At 34.9% G+C, this 15,149-nt stretch overlaps 1 protein-coding gene across 2 annotated transcripts; it reads left to right on the forward strand.

The window, feature by feature from the left end:
• Positions 1–4,035: 4,035 nt before the first annotated feature.
• Positions 4,036–6,340, forward strand: LOC121322054 (histone H2A.Z). 2 transcript variants are annotated; one of them, XM_041261532.1, is made up of 5 exons: positions 4,036–4,146; positions 4,458–4,535; positions 4,813–4,926; positions 5,583–5,712; positions 5,956–6,340. In XM_041261532.1, the coding sequence occupies exons 1-5, from the start codon at positions 4,144–4,146 to the stop codon at positions 6,015–6,017; spliced, it is 387 nt and encodes a 128-aa protein (XP_041117466.1). In that variant the 5' UTR covers positions 4,036–4,143; the 3' UTR covers positions 6,018–6,340. The 2 variants fall into 2 exon arrangements, with proteins under 2 accessions (XP_041117466.1, XP_041117475.1); XM_041261541.1 differs by lacking the exon at positions 4,036–4,146 and adding an exon at positions 4,320–4,338.
• The last annotated feature ends 8,809 nt before the right edge of the window (positions 6,341–15,149 follow it).

Genomic DNA, 15,149 nt, shown 5'->3' on the forward strand with positions numbered 1-15,149 from the left:
AGTGCTATGGAACAAATGTTGCTCGGAAACAAAAGGAACGAGAGTTTATCTTCAAACTGGGAACTTTGCAACCTCTGAGAATGAACATTCTTTTTTAATAATCATGACACCATCCATAGAATTTTTATATAAATACAATTCTTGAACAACAACAAGTTCACTGCACTGTGTTTACTTTTCTATTTAAACAGCTTAAGAAGGGCTTTTGCCCGAAACGTCCGGAAAATAAAAGGTTTTTAAATCTTTTAAACATTTCCAAACAATTCCAAAGGTGTCGTCAATGTACCTACGATTTGTAATACCTAAGCTTCACTGTAAACCACGTCGGACAAACTTCAATGAAGCAATGATGCATGTGCATATATCAAAGTAGTAAAAAACTCAGAATTTGGCACGACAGGAGTGAGAGAAGCAAGGGTCTGAGGCTGAAAGTGTGCATACGTGGAAGATTATAGACTTGTGCTGTGCACTTAGTCCGGGAACCTGTAGTTTTTACAGATGTATTGACCACAAACATTTGTTATTTTTTTAACTTTTGATATAAGCGGCCAGGAACAAAATGTGGAACAAATCTAATTTCTGTTAATGTTTGGGTTACAATGTGTAGTGAATATTTATATATGTTCTACTATATCTCAATTATTTTTCAGACAGAGAAATTGTTATTATTATTATTATTATTATTATTATTATTAATTCGGCACATGCTTTTATTAAAGGCGACTTACAGAGATTAGTGGGTGAACTATGCCTCACAACTGCTCATTCTCTCCCTTTTGCATATTATACTAACACATATTTGCTATTTTTTTGTTTGTTTGTTTGTTTGTTTTTTTGGGGAGGGGAGGGGGGTTGTCTACTGTTTTGAGTTACTTGGCTCCTCCTGCTACAATTTGGACAGTGAAGGTGTCCCCCACCTCCAAACCAAACCACTGATTAGAGCTATACTTGTACCAAAGTTTTTTAACTGTCTTCCAGTTAACAGCAACACGGTGTGTTTCATTTGAAATTCTAATTTGTTGTTAAATTACAGCATTGTGTCTCTGCGACTGTATTCAGGGATAATACTGTATTTCAGCTGCAGAAATATGAATGTACATGTCAGTGCTAAAAACTTGCAAACAGGCTGTAACACAATCAGGCTGTCTTGCTCTAAAAGCCCTGCTGAGTTCTGTTTTGTAGCCGTTTACATTAATTTGCATTGCAATTTGTGTAAAATGCTGGTATTCTTACAATGTCTTTTGTGAACCCAGATTCAGCTTGCAATATTCCAATGTGAGAACAATCAAGCTGAATCCCTCATAGTTTAATTTCTTTTAATCCAATATTTCACAAAGAAATGTCTGTTGGACATTTTTCCATAATCAGAGGGAAGCAAAAAAAATATATGGGAAAAAATGTGCACTATATTTGTGACATTATATAAAATATATTTAAGATATTACAAAATGTATAGTCTATTAGCTACACTACTTAGTCCAAAATTAGACATACTGATAATTTCTAACATAAAAATATGAAAACATATGATTCATGTTCAGTTTTCAGATTTGTTGTGGAATCATTAACTTCATAAACACTCAATTATAAAATACACAGTATGAAAGAAGAGAAAAAACATTGACAACAAAAAGATGTAATTATTAGAATGACAATAACATAAAAAATACATAAAAAATTATTAGCATTATTTAAATATGATAAAAAAAATAAAAAAAACATTTGACAGATTTATCGTTATAATTATACAGCTATACATGGGTCAGCTTTGTAATGTTCTTGTTAGTTTATTTTAATATAAATGCAATTGTGTTCCAGTTTTCCTTTCAGCGCTGTATCGGTTAAAAAATATAGCAGATATTTAAATATATATTGAGGCAAATGTTTAGAGTCATCAAATGCATACAATATTAATATATTTTTGGAATGATTAACAGAAATATGTGACATTTGAAAAAATATGTTATAAAAACCATGTTGAAAAAAAGGTTTTCTATATATATTTAATGTACATAAGGAAGTTTACAAACAAGAGGAGGCCATTCTGCACATCTTGCTTGTTTGGTTGTTAGTATCTTATTGATCCCAAAATCTCATCAAGCAGCTTCTTGAAGGATCCCAGGATGTCAGCTTCAACAACATTATATAAAAGACATTATTGTAAAATTATTGAAATAACTGCTTTTGATACGCCATCATTTAGATTATTTGTCCATGTGTACTGTGTGTTATTTTTAAACGTTGTATAATATTCAGGGGTGGCACATGTTTTGTATGACAATAACCTTTAGAACAACGATTTTTGTTGCAACCCTGGGCTTACCCAGTAAGTTTAAGAAAAGAAAAAAAAAAAACTAGGCTCCACACTCTGTGACAAAGTAGATTTGATATACCAGTACACTATTTACAAAGTGTTTGAAATATGGAAAAAAAGAGAAAATGTCAGAAGTGTCTTTTACTTATGCAATATTTGGTCATTTGTGGCCCATTAGTTGCAGGATGTGTAAAAATGTGTCAGAGGTTGATTACTTCTCATGTTGTTTTATACTTTGAACTGTGAGCAATGTGAAGGTAATTTGCATATTGGGTGTTACAATAAAAACTGTTTCTTGCTCATACTTTGATAACATTAAGTATGCTCATTCTAACTTCTCATGAGACAGTATAGTGGGCAGTGCGAGGCATATGTTCAGACTGGAGTAAATGTTCCTGTGTTACTTAAACAATATTGGGACAGGGAAGAATACCAAAAGGCTGTTTACAAAAAAAACTTGTAGTGAATATTTATATATGTTCTACTATATCTCAATTATTTTTCAGACAGAGAAATATTTTTTTATTATTATTATTATTATTATTATTATTATTATTATTATTATTATTACTTGTGATTGAAAACATACATTTTATTGAAATGTTTGTCTAGTTCTATGTCATACCAAACATAATTTTCTTGAAATTAGATTCATAAAGACAAATCAATCAATGATATTCATATGATATGACCAGGTTTCACTTTAATTCTGAAATAAAAGCTAACGTTGATTTCAAATGGTCTCATCTTGATCATTCTGCCAAGCTCCTGTTTTTGTAAGTGATGTCTGACACCTTGGATTTAACACAGTTCCAAAGTGATTAAGGGCCATTCAGGCTACTAATCCATCAGCTATTTACCCAGTAACCACCTTCTTGAGGCTTGCACATCTGAATGGCACACAAAGAATGAAAAACAGTATTAATGTGCTTAAATTCTGAATAGTAACTGCAAAATATTAACTTTATTCACAGCTATTTCAAAGTTCTGATCATAATACAGCAGACTATTCCCTGACTTTTTTTTTTTTTTTTTTTTTTTTTTTACCAATTTTATGGTCCCATTCCAGTTGTTTTAGGGTTAATTTCACCATAATGAAAAACAGTATTAACAAAATGTATCTAATGATACAAGTCAAACCCCCCTGAACACACAAACAAAATGAGATGTTACCAATATACGTAATCACTTACGTACAAATTAAGTGTGTGTGACACACACACACACACACACACATAGATAGATAGATAGATAGATAGATAGATAGATAGATAGATAGATAGATAGATACATGTTGCTGTGGGTAATTATAAAGAGCAAATTAATTCCCATGCTAATACTAAGCAGGTTAAAATGTATCCAGATACTGTCAAACGGATTGAGAAAATCCTTAGTTACGCCAACTTTGTATATAATTGTACTGCTACTATTCTAAGTGGCTAAAATGGTTCATTTTAAGTACACAAGGAAGACATTTATACAGAAATTATGGCTCAGGAATATTATGCTGCGGAGAAAAAAAGCCCAAAGTGAACGAACTACATTTACCACAATACCTAGCTCACAGTCGCGCGGAAATGTTCATAACTGCCCTTTTGAAAAATCTGTGTAATTTGATTGGACAGTGGATGTGAATATATTGAAGACTTTTTGCGCCTTCAGTCTATTGGTGGATGACTGACTCCAAAGCCCCGGATGTTCCTCTGTTCATTCCATATATAAGAGAGTGAAGGCGGGGATCAGATTAGTTTGAAATTTGGAGTGAGGTTTTTTTTTTTGTTTTTAAATAATCTATTTAGTGTTGCAAAGTTAAGCTTATCAAGAAGGAAATGGTAAGTGTTGTTTTTTTTGTCATATGTAAAGCTACGGATGTTGGATCGTCTTGCTTTAAAATTCACAGAAATAGACGTAGTGTTAATAATGTCATGGTTTGGATTTAGCAGTAGTCATAGAGCCGGAGTTTGGAATGTACCAACACCCTTTCTAATGAACTGTTCTTACCGGCGTGGTGGGAGATCCTTATGGTAAATGGCAATTTTCTTACATTGTTTTTGAAACGGCGCTAAATAGTGTACAGAGTGTATTTAATTCAGTAGATCTCCGTTTTCATTCCATTCATTTTAATTCAACGTTTTTCGTCCAGGCTGGTGGAAAAGCTGGGAAGGACTCTGGAAAGACCAAGACAAAGTCGGTTTCCCGCTCTCAGAGAGCAGGTTTGCAGGTTAGTGCATGAGAAACTGTTGTGTACGGGTGTGTTTTAAATGTTGTGTGTTTTTTTTTTTTTTTTTAACGGGAGTATTCATGTATTTAGTAGTTCATTGTAGAAATACAAGATTCTCTGGTAAAATGCACCGCGGCCTTCCTTTCTCCAAGGGCGAGGTAGCAACTTAAAACAGCTTTGTTTTAGAAACTAGATGTTTTTTAATGGGCATCTGCAGGTAAATCTGGATTTTCAATCGATTAGTAATACGGTTCTCGACCGTGTTTTTCCTTTGCAGTTCCCAGTTGGTCGAATTCACAGACATCTGAAATCCAGGACTACAAGCCACGGTCGCGTAGGCGCTACAGCGGCCGTCTACAGTGCAGCTATCCTGGAGTATCTCACTGCCGAGGTGTGTGGGTTTTTTTTTTTTTTAATTGGGCCCCAAAAGCTGGGGTCATACTAAGGGCAGGAAGTTCCCATCTTCTGCCTTTCGAGCAGTTTCCATTAAACCTGGTGGTGGAGCAATGACACAGCAAACATGTGACGTTACATTTATAAATAGGGCTGGACGTTTTCGGGTTCAACCGATAACAGAAAAACACCAACGAGACACTTTTTTTTTTTTTTTTTTTTTTATTTATGTAACGGATAAGCCCGGATTTCTGCGACATGGAGGGGCGCGGACACATGAGCGGCAGTAATAAAACTATTACATTATATCTGCATCCAACAGAACTCGGGTTCAGAATTTCACGTTCTACCTAAATTGCCTGAATCCTAAATGAACACCCTCACGTCGTTAGCATTTGTATATGTATTGATAAAATGTACGTGCAATTTATTATACAAACTGACTTTTTTTAACAGATTATGCCAGATTAATAAACCGAAAAATTCAAAACCTAATTTATAACTACCAAGAAATACGGTTTCATAGGCAGGCATATCTTGCGAGAGAGACGGTCCCTTTCTAATGTATTGGCTGATTCATGTGATTAGTTGGAGTTTGCAGGCAGATTGAGAAGGTTGGTGGGAGAGGTGTCTGATCTTTCTCATTTGTTGCAGGTTTTGGAATTGGCAGGAAATGCATCTAAAGATTTGAAAGTGAAGCGTATCACTCCTCGCCACTTGCAGCTTGCCATTAGAGGAGATGAAGAGTTGGACTCCCTTATCAAGGCAACAATTGCTGGTGGTGGTAAGTGCCAATCTGTATTGTGTCTGCTATAAAACATATCTAACATGGCATTTAGAATAGTGTGTTAAAGTTTATCTCTAGGGTAACTTCAGCCAGAGAAGTGTTGCTGCTATAAACTGGAGTTAAAGTTGGATTCTAGTATATTGGGGCCAAGTATTGGAATACTTGGTGCAAGCATTGGGTACATATTGGAATCTATAGAAAGTTCTTAAGTTTCTTACCTTTTCTTTTTTTTTTTAACAGGTGTCATTCCTCACATCCACAAATCGCTAATTGGCAAAAAGGGACAACAGAAGACTGTATAAAGAACAACCTGGTTTTATTGGGTCAAGAAATATCTGGACACTGAACTTGTTCCAAGTTGTTCTGAAAATGGGTGGGAGGATATTCTGCTTTTGTAATAGAATTTGTTTTAAACTGAGTTGTGCATTTACTCACTTCTGAGGTATGCAAGTGTGGCTTCAAAGAAGCTTGGTTCTTAAACTGTGGTAGGTTTCAGAGGGTAAGTTTGTGTATACATTATCAAACACTCAAAACCTGACTTGACTGTTTCCAATTTGCATCAATTGCTGTTTTTTGTTCTGACTTGTATCTTGGACAAAAGCTCAATAAATGTTTAAACATTGTGCATCCAAGTCCCTTATTTTATACCAATGTTTTGTCCTATAGCAGATTTTGTTGGGTTTTTTGTGTGTGTATATGTGAGAATTTGTGCCACAGTCCTGTATTGTGGTTTCCTTCTATAATTTTGGCTGAATCTAGATGTTTGCCCTGGAAGGGGGCAAATTGCATATAATTTGCATCGGATCCCTAAACCAATTAATTCAATACAAAATCCATATTCCTGTAGGGAATCCTCCAACAACTGTGTGTTTAGGAATGAAGTCTGAAAGTAATCAAACCTGTGACAAACTTAAGACTTTCTTTTTTTGTTTAAACCATGCAATTCTGTTTTTAAAAAATGTATCTTTTAGTTGTTGATCCATATAAAATGTATGATTGGCGATAGCTGTTGAAGAATGAATTAAATACCATACATGAGTATGTGAAAACCTTACTAGTATAAACTCCAAACCTCAATCTTATCTTTAACTGTATTTTCAGATGCATTTGCTACTGTCATGGGGACTGTTAGACAGGAAATTGCTTTGTGTTAACAGCATTTAAATGTCTAGAACAAAACTAACACATGTATTGTTATAAAGTTTACAGATGTCACTGACATCTACAGTCAACTAAATATAGTAGGGAAGGGATTTCTTTTTTTTTTTTTTTGTGGTCCAGGCACTGAAACACCCATTTTGACAATAGGTTTACTAGTGTTTTTTAGTACAATACTTTTAGGCACCTAATCAATCTTCCAACAGTTAATATCTGTACTATCAAATAATCTTATTTACCTACAACTTCAGAGTTCTGTTTAATTCCTTCACTTTTTTTTTTCTTTTTTTTTTAAAGTTGTAAAAAATATATACTATGTCACAACATTACCACCAAGAAAGTTCAATGAATATGTGAAGGTTTGGACAAGACATTTGTACTGATCTGAGATAACCCAGAGGTTTGACAAGGACAAATGGCTAAACTTTTCAATATCACAAATAAAAAGCATTGCACAAAGCACATACAGTATGCCTCTATTTAAAAGCTGTCTTGCCCCAGAAAAAGTTGCTATTATCCATATGAAATTGCAATGTATTTTGAAAGTGCTTTAAAAATATTGTATTGCTTTTTTTAGGATGCCTTTGTAGGAAGGTACTGTGTGTTTTTGTGCCAAAACATTTAAAACACATACTGTAATTGCCATATAAAATCTATATATACACACACAATATATGTTTTTGTTGTAGACAACCATGGCATACCAGTTTATTTTGTTTGATCATGTTGGGTGCTTTTTTTTTTTTTTTTTTTTTTTTTTTTTTTGTTTAAATAGATTTGTTCACTAGAGGGTGCTCAGGTGACATGCAGTTGGTCCAGAACTGGATTAGGGAGGGTGATCTCGTAACTCGGACACACAGTTGCAAAAGTTTGATAGTGCCACTAAATGGATTTTTTATAATACTTTTGTTTGTTTAAAATAAAAATTAACCACATTTTAGACAACTGTTTTGCACAAGTCTGGGTGATATATTTTTGCTCTCTTCTCAACAGAGCAGTATTTGGAGACTACTTTTTTTTTTTTACCAGCCTCGTCAACTTGATCTACCAATGCTCAAATCGATTAACTGGAGATGCTCTTTCCATACCAGTGTTAAAACATTTAATCAAAGTCCACAAATGTCACACTACATAGCTCAATACATATGGTCTGTATACAGTTCCAGTTGCACTATTAGTTAAAAAGAAAGAAGTTGAATTAAAGAAATTGGAAAGTTGCTTGATTGGCAATTGCCTCCAAAGAATGTCCTCTATTTTTAAATTTCAATTTGTACTGGATACAAATGGGAGTTGGTGGATATGTACATCTACTGTATAGTAGAAATACTAGTAATTGAGTATCACATCTATAAAAGACAGTATATTAATGCATTTATTAACAATTTAATTAGCTAATGCTTTCAAATCACACAGTTTTTTTCAACGTACATGCGCCCTTAAGCACTTCACAGAGACCAAATAATAATAACGGATCAAATAAATAAGTAAATAAGTTGTTAAGATAATGTCAGTCATTCACTACTTTTTTTTTAACAGGTGATAAAAACAAAACAAAGACAGCTAATTATGAGCTGGATCATGCATAGAGTTCTCTTTGGAGGGGACAGTTAAAAAATAAATATCACAAACACTATTATCTTGTATTATTATTATTATTATTATTATTATTATTATTATTCTATTTACACAGTAAGATTTGTTACTTAATTTGAAAGCAAACCCCTCTGATATGTCCACCCATCTGATAACATATATCTTTGTTAGTTCATTAAGTGCTTGTTTTCTCAGCCACCTAGGCTGGAGGACAGGGACCAAAGCCTGAAGCAAAGTCAAGCTTATCATTTTTTATTACTTTAAAGCACTGCAGCGACTCTGGAAAATGGTTTTCCCCATGCAGGTGTTTGGGATGAGGTAATGACACAGGTGTGCAGTGTTTCTCAGCCTGTGTCAGCCTGGCAGAATTTCAACATCAGTAGAACTGAACATGAAGCAATGACCTTGTGATGTTGCTTTCTAACTCATCGACTTGCTGCTGCTACTTAACTAACATCTCTTTACAGCTCAGTCAAAACCTAGGTATGTTGAAACATTTTTAATTTGTTTACAGTTGCGGAATTTCAGCTTGCTTCAAGTGTGAAACAGTGCAGAGGACGCGAATTGGCGACCATGCACACAAAAAGCAAGCATCTTAACCACTATGCAAATGAGATTTATAATTTTATAACTTTTTACCACATTTCACCGACAGGGGTCGTTATTACCCAATAAAAGCACTACTAAAGCGCAGGTTTGTTTGTTTTTCAATGTAGTACTAATTATCACCTTTAAACTTAAAGCAAAACACAAGTTTGGTTGTCCCACCTTTCTAGAACCTACTGAGGCGTGGAATTTCCTCCTATTGTACATTTACCAAAATAATGTCTACTTATGTCTAATTTAACTAGCATTCTAAAAGTTAAGTTAAATTTGACAAGTTTTTTTTTTTTAAGTCATTTTTCTTAATAATTGTTTTGGTTGCTTTTTATTTCTTTGGAAACTGGACCTCTTTGTTGGTTCTTTTCCCCTATAGACCACCATGTGTTAGTTTCAGCTCATGTGTTAAGCTGTTGATAGAATTAGCTGTCATTTTACATTTCTCATTTTAAAACATCTTCCCATAGCCACTGAGTAACAAAATGCTCATTGCAAATGTGTGTGTTTTTTAAATTGATTTTTTATTGAATCATTGTCTGCTTTTGCGACCTGAGTGGAAGTCAAATTTGTTTCTGAATGCTAATGCTCCAGATGATGAATGGATTTTCTCCTTTCTGCAGCTTGGGGGTTGTGGACTTGACTCCTCACAAAATGAATGTGTGTAGTCAGGATGCTTGGAAGATTACATGTACGTGCCTGTTATAAATGGCTGGCATCTAAGGAAAGGCTGCTGTGTGTTGTGTTCAGGTGCTCATGACAATAATTTGATACATGAAATGTACCCTCTATTACTACCTAAGGCATGCTGATTTCTCAAGGACACAGAGCTTGTGTGTGGATTAAGACAGTAGGTTTTTAAAAAAATCAATTAAACCTGCTTTTTTTTCTATTTTAAAGAAATTAAAATAATTTAACCAGCCTCGAACACTCAGTATCACCACCTGCTATAATACCCACATTAAAAAAAAATTAAAATGGTTCACTCTCCTCTGGTATAGTTCCCTCAGCACTAACTTCGCTGTGGTAAAGCCTATGCTTAAGAGACACAATTTAGATCCTAAAGTCCTCAATAACTGTAGGCCAATCTCAAACCTACCATTCTTAGATAAGCTAGGTTCTAGAGAGAGTTGTTGCAATTAAAATTACAACATTTCTAACTATTAATGGTATATTCGAGAAATTTCGAGCTGGTTTTCGTGCTGCACATAGCACTGAGAGGACCTTGTTAAAGTTTTGAATGATCTGCTGACTCGGACTCTGGTTCTCCATTAGTTTAAATTCTTCTAGATCTAAGTGCTGACTTTGATACTGTAAACCATTCCATCCTGCTGAATCATTTTGAAAGCACAGTGGGACTGTCCGGCATTGTCCTATCCTGGTTCAGATCTTCTGATAGGTTTCAGTTCGTCTCTATTGGGGAGGTAAAATCTGCATCATCAGAAGTTGTCCGTGGTGTTCCACAGGGCTCCATTCTAGGTCCCTTGTTGTTTTCATTATATATGCTACCGTTAGGTGACATTATCCGCAGACGTGGAGTGAACTTCCATTGCTGTGCTGATGATACCCAGCTATATTTGTCCCTAAAGCCAGGAATTTCTTATGCCTACGTGGTATTAGCTACTTGCCTTATATACATCAAGCATTGGATGTCTAATGTTAAATTAAAATAAAACAGAGGTTATGTTAGTGGGCTCACAGAACCAACTAAAAGGAAATGTGGGATTACATGAGCTTGACCCTTGCGGTCTCTCATCAAAACTTAAACTGGAAATCAAGAGTTTGCGGGTCATCTTTGATCCTGATCTCTCACTTGAGACTCATATTAGGGAAGTCATTAAAGTATCTTTTTACCATTTGAGAAATATAGCCAAATTTAGACCAATTATTAGTGTATCTGATACAGAGAGACTAATGCATGCCTTTGTTTCATCTAGAATTGATTATTTACAATACTTTTGTCCGGTGTCCCAAAACGTGTGGTATCCCGCTTGTAACTTGTTCAGAATACTGCCGCTAGAATTCTGACTAAAACCAGGAGAGAGAACATATTACCCCTGTTTTGGCTCCCTGTGCCGTATAGAGCTGATTTTAAGATTTTGCTGTTAACTTACAAAGCCCTGAATGGATTAGCACCTAGTTATTTGCAGGAGTTACTGACTCCCTGTCTTCCAAACTGCACTCTGAAGTGGGGCTGCTGGTTATTACTATGGTCAACAAAAGCAGCACAGGAGAAAAACAGTTTTATGCACACTGCTAGAGAGGCTGAATTGCTCAAAGTCCCCTTTTAATGATTTACAGCAATATTTAGAGCCACCAATGACAGAAAAATCTAATGCATTCACTCTTTACTAGTCTATATGACCAGCACTTTTAAAGTAAATGCATATACCTTTACTTCCACAGTATCTATCTTAACTAATACATTTTACCTAGAATTCCAGACAATATAAAAAAATATATATATATTCGGGTGAAACCAGGACAATGTTCTAATAATATCGATCCCTGTTTTTTTTTTTTTTTATTTATAGCATTTTTTATATCAAAATACAAATTAATAACTATGTGGTCAATCTTTATTTATTTATTTATTTATACAAAAATCTATGTACAGTTTTACAGGACACCCTGCATTATGTCTACTGTAATTGTCTCTCCTGGTCAACACTCCCGAGAAATGTATTCTCCAGCTGCTGCATGATTTCAAAAAGTTTAAAACAATGAACATTATGATATATCGTTGAGATGCAAATGATATGGGATAGATGAAACTCAGGTTCCCTTTCAAGTAAGGAATATTAACCTTTACAAATAGGTGTTTCCCCTTTAAGACACCCAAGCCTGAAACTTTATACCAGACTTCTCATCAGAGCAGTATGATGCTGCTGCTCCCCCCCAGAGATCCTAAAGGAGCTGCACACACCGATAACGATGCCATTGTCCTTTTTGGTTCCCTGAAATATGAATATTAACCATTAAGTTGGGGGTCGCGGCGTTCATGGTCGCAATCCTCTCAAGGAAAATGACATCATTGTCAGTGCACATAGCTTCTTTATGCTCTCAGGGGCGGAGCAGCAGCAGCATCACACTGCTCGGACGAGAGTCTTTGGTATAAAGTTTCAGGTTTGGGTGTCTTAAAGGTGAAACACCCATTTATAATGGTTAATATTCCTATTTCAGGAGGTGGATGTGACATGATGTGATTGGTAGGTAGTTTAAATACTGCTGTGTTCATTTTGAGCATGAATGTTCCAGGAACCGTAGAAAATTTTTCACCGAACGAATCGACAGCCAGTAAATTATTCAGAAGTAGGTCTCCATGAATTAATTTCTGATGCTACAACATTCAAAAACTTAGTTAACTGCTTTTAGTGGAACTCACTCTATTGTAATTATTTACTGTATTCTTTATTTTGCTCTAATTTGAATTATATCTTATTTTCTACCGATTTTACTGTAGCTGCTCTTATCTGTAATGTGATACTTTGTACTGTGATATTTTATAACAATTGTAAGTCGCCCTGTATAAGGATGTCTGCTAAGAAATAAATAAATAATAATGAAGATTATTTCAATGTAAAACAATTAAAATATACTCCTGGTTTGTAGTCGCTGATGCATGCGAGCTGACTAGGCCTTCACAGAGGATCCAGCTGTCAACAGGACAGTGCTGCTGTTGTCAGGTTGAATTCAATTACTCATATCCTTACGAACACAAGAATACACACACGCCATTCTCAACGAGACAAACTATTTGTTTCCTCTATAATCATCCTCAATGCTTTCTGACCTTTGGGTAGATAGGTGTCAGGATGTTTAAATCTGTTACTTAGTTGTCATCTCAGCACACAAGTGAAGGGAGGCAGCTGAATAATGATGATTGATGAGTCTGAAAGCCTGCTGCTTGAAATGCATTACCTTGGTTTATTAAAAGAAAAGAGTTGGGATCGCTTAGGTAAATGTCATCAAGCTGCGAGAGGTGATAATGATCGTTTAAGAATAACAACAATGGGGTTGTTTTATCTCCATTCCATTTGAACAATTGATTTATGTCACATAATCTTGCTTTGGACAGACAAATGTTGTGCATTTATGAAAATAATCCTCAAAAGGAAGATTACAATTGTCAGTCCAGAATATTTACTATAGGAGCAGTAACATGTTTTTACCAAATGTCTTTTTTTAATTTTATTTCCTTGAAATTAATAAATTATTAATGTACTATTAAGGCATTTATGTCTGACGCAGTGGTTGTTACCTGTTAGAAAATTGACAGTAGCAACAGTTAGGTGTTCCAGGCCAAAGGCAAGTGCTCTTTAGGCATTTCTTAAATGTGTTTTTAGATTCTGAAGTGATTCTGTAAGGTTTATAAATATATATAATAGACTACCGGTATACTGTTAACAATCAAACTAACCTAATAATAACATTTCCTTTTTCTATACTGCATCTGCTGGTCGTGAACAATATGGTGCATAGTAGATTTTAATGCTGCATGTTGCGTTCCGTGTTCAGTGTGAGACACACTATCAGTGGTAGTACTAAGATCTGGCTAATGTGTGTCCACACAATATGTAATTATGAATAAGTTTTATTTTACTCTTAGTTATTTATTTTATTTTTTACTCAAAGTTAGTTTTGTCAAAATCATTAAAAAAAAAAAAAAAAAAAAAAAAAAGTGCACACTAAAATGTGAAGCAATGTAAGGGAAATTGGGCCTTTTCCTTTGTTAAAAGTATCTCCAAGTAAGAAGCTTAAGACTAAATAGTTGTAAGCTTTGCCTCGATTTCTGGAAAAAAATACACTATTTTTAGGCATTAATTGTCTTACAAACAACAATCCCTAACAGAAAGCTATTGAAATAATGATACAAAATACCATTGACACCGCAGAGTAACTTTATTATCCAAGACCCTATAGGAAGGGATTTTATGATGGATGACGGTGGTGAATGCATGCGGTTTATTGCATAATGTTTCTCTGTTGATTTATTTCATAATGTTTTTCTTAAAATATTGTATCTAGGCTAGAAAAAAAAAAATGGGGGTTTTAGATGTACTGGTACTTACAAAATATGCATTGCCATATATATATATATATATATATATATATATATATATATATATATATATATATATATATATATATATATATATATATATACACATACACACACACACACACACACACACACACACACATACAGTGCCTTGCAAAAGTATTCAGACCCCTGACCAATTCTCTCATATTACTGAATTAAATGGTACATTGCAATTTCGTTCTGTTTGATATTTTATTTTTAAACACTGAAACTCAGAATCAATTATTGTAAGGTGACATTGGTTTTATGTTGGGAAATATTTTTAAACCCCTGAAATATCTTCAACCCCTGTGCTGTGGAAGCTCCCAGTTTGCACCGATGAAAGAAATTGCCATAACGAGGACACAATTACCTTACCATTGGCCTCCACCTGTGAACCATTAAAGTTGCTGTCACATTTTCTGGATAAAAACCCCACTGTTGAAGGATCATTGGTAAGGCTGTGAATCTGAAGGAAAATGAAGACCAAAGAGCATTCTACAGAAGTTAGAGATAAAGTAATACAAATGCATAGATTAGGGAAAGGGTACAAAATAATATCCAAGTGTTTTGATATCCCAGTGAGCACAGTTGGATCAATAATCAGGAAGTGGAAGCTGCATCACACCACCCAGGCACTGCCAAGAAAAGGCCGTCCCTCAAAACTCAACGTTCAAACAAGGAGACTTTTGAGAGAAGCCACAGAGAGGCCAACAATCACTTTGAAGGAGCTACAGAGTTCAGTGGCTGGGAGTGGAGTAATGGTGCACCAGTCAACCATATCAAGAGCTCTGCATAACACTGGCCTGTATGGGAGGGTGGCAAGAAAGAAGCCGTTACTCAAAAAGTAGCATCTGAAAGCACGTCTGGAGTTTGCCAGAAAGCATGAGAGTGACCCAGTTGCGATGTGGGAAAAGGTTTTGTGGTCAGATGAGACCAAGATAGAGCTTTTGGCCAAAACTCAAAGTGCTATGTGTGGCGCAAACCTAACACTGCCCATGCC

The sequence above is a fragment of the Polyodon spathula genome, chromosome 1 (assembly GCF_017654505.1).
Source record: "Polyodon spathula isolate WHYD16114869_AA chromosome 1, ASM1765450v1, whole genome shotgun sequence".
NCBI lineage: Eukaryota > Metazoa > Chordata > Actinopteri > Acipenseriformes > Polyodontidae > Polyodon > Polyodon spathula.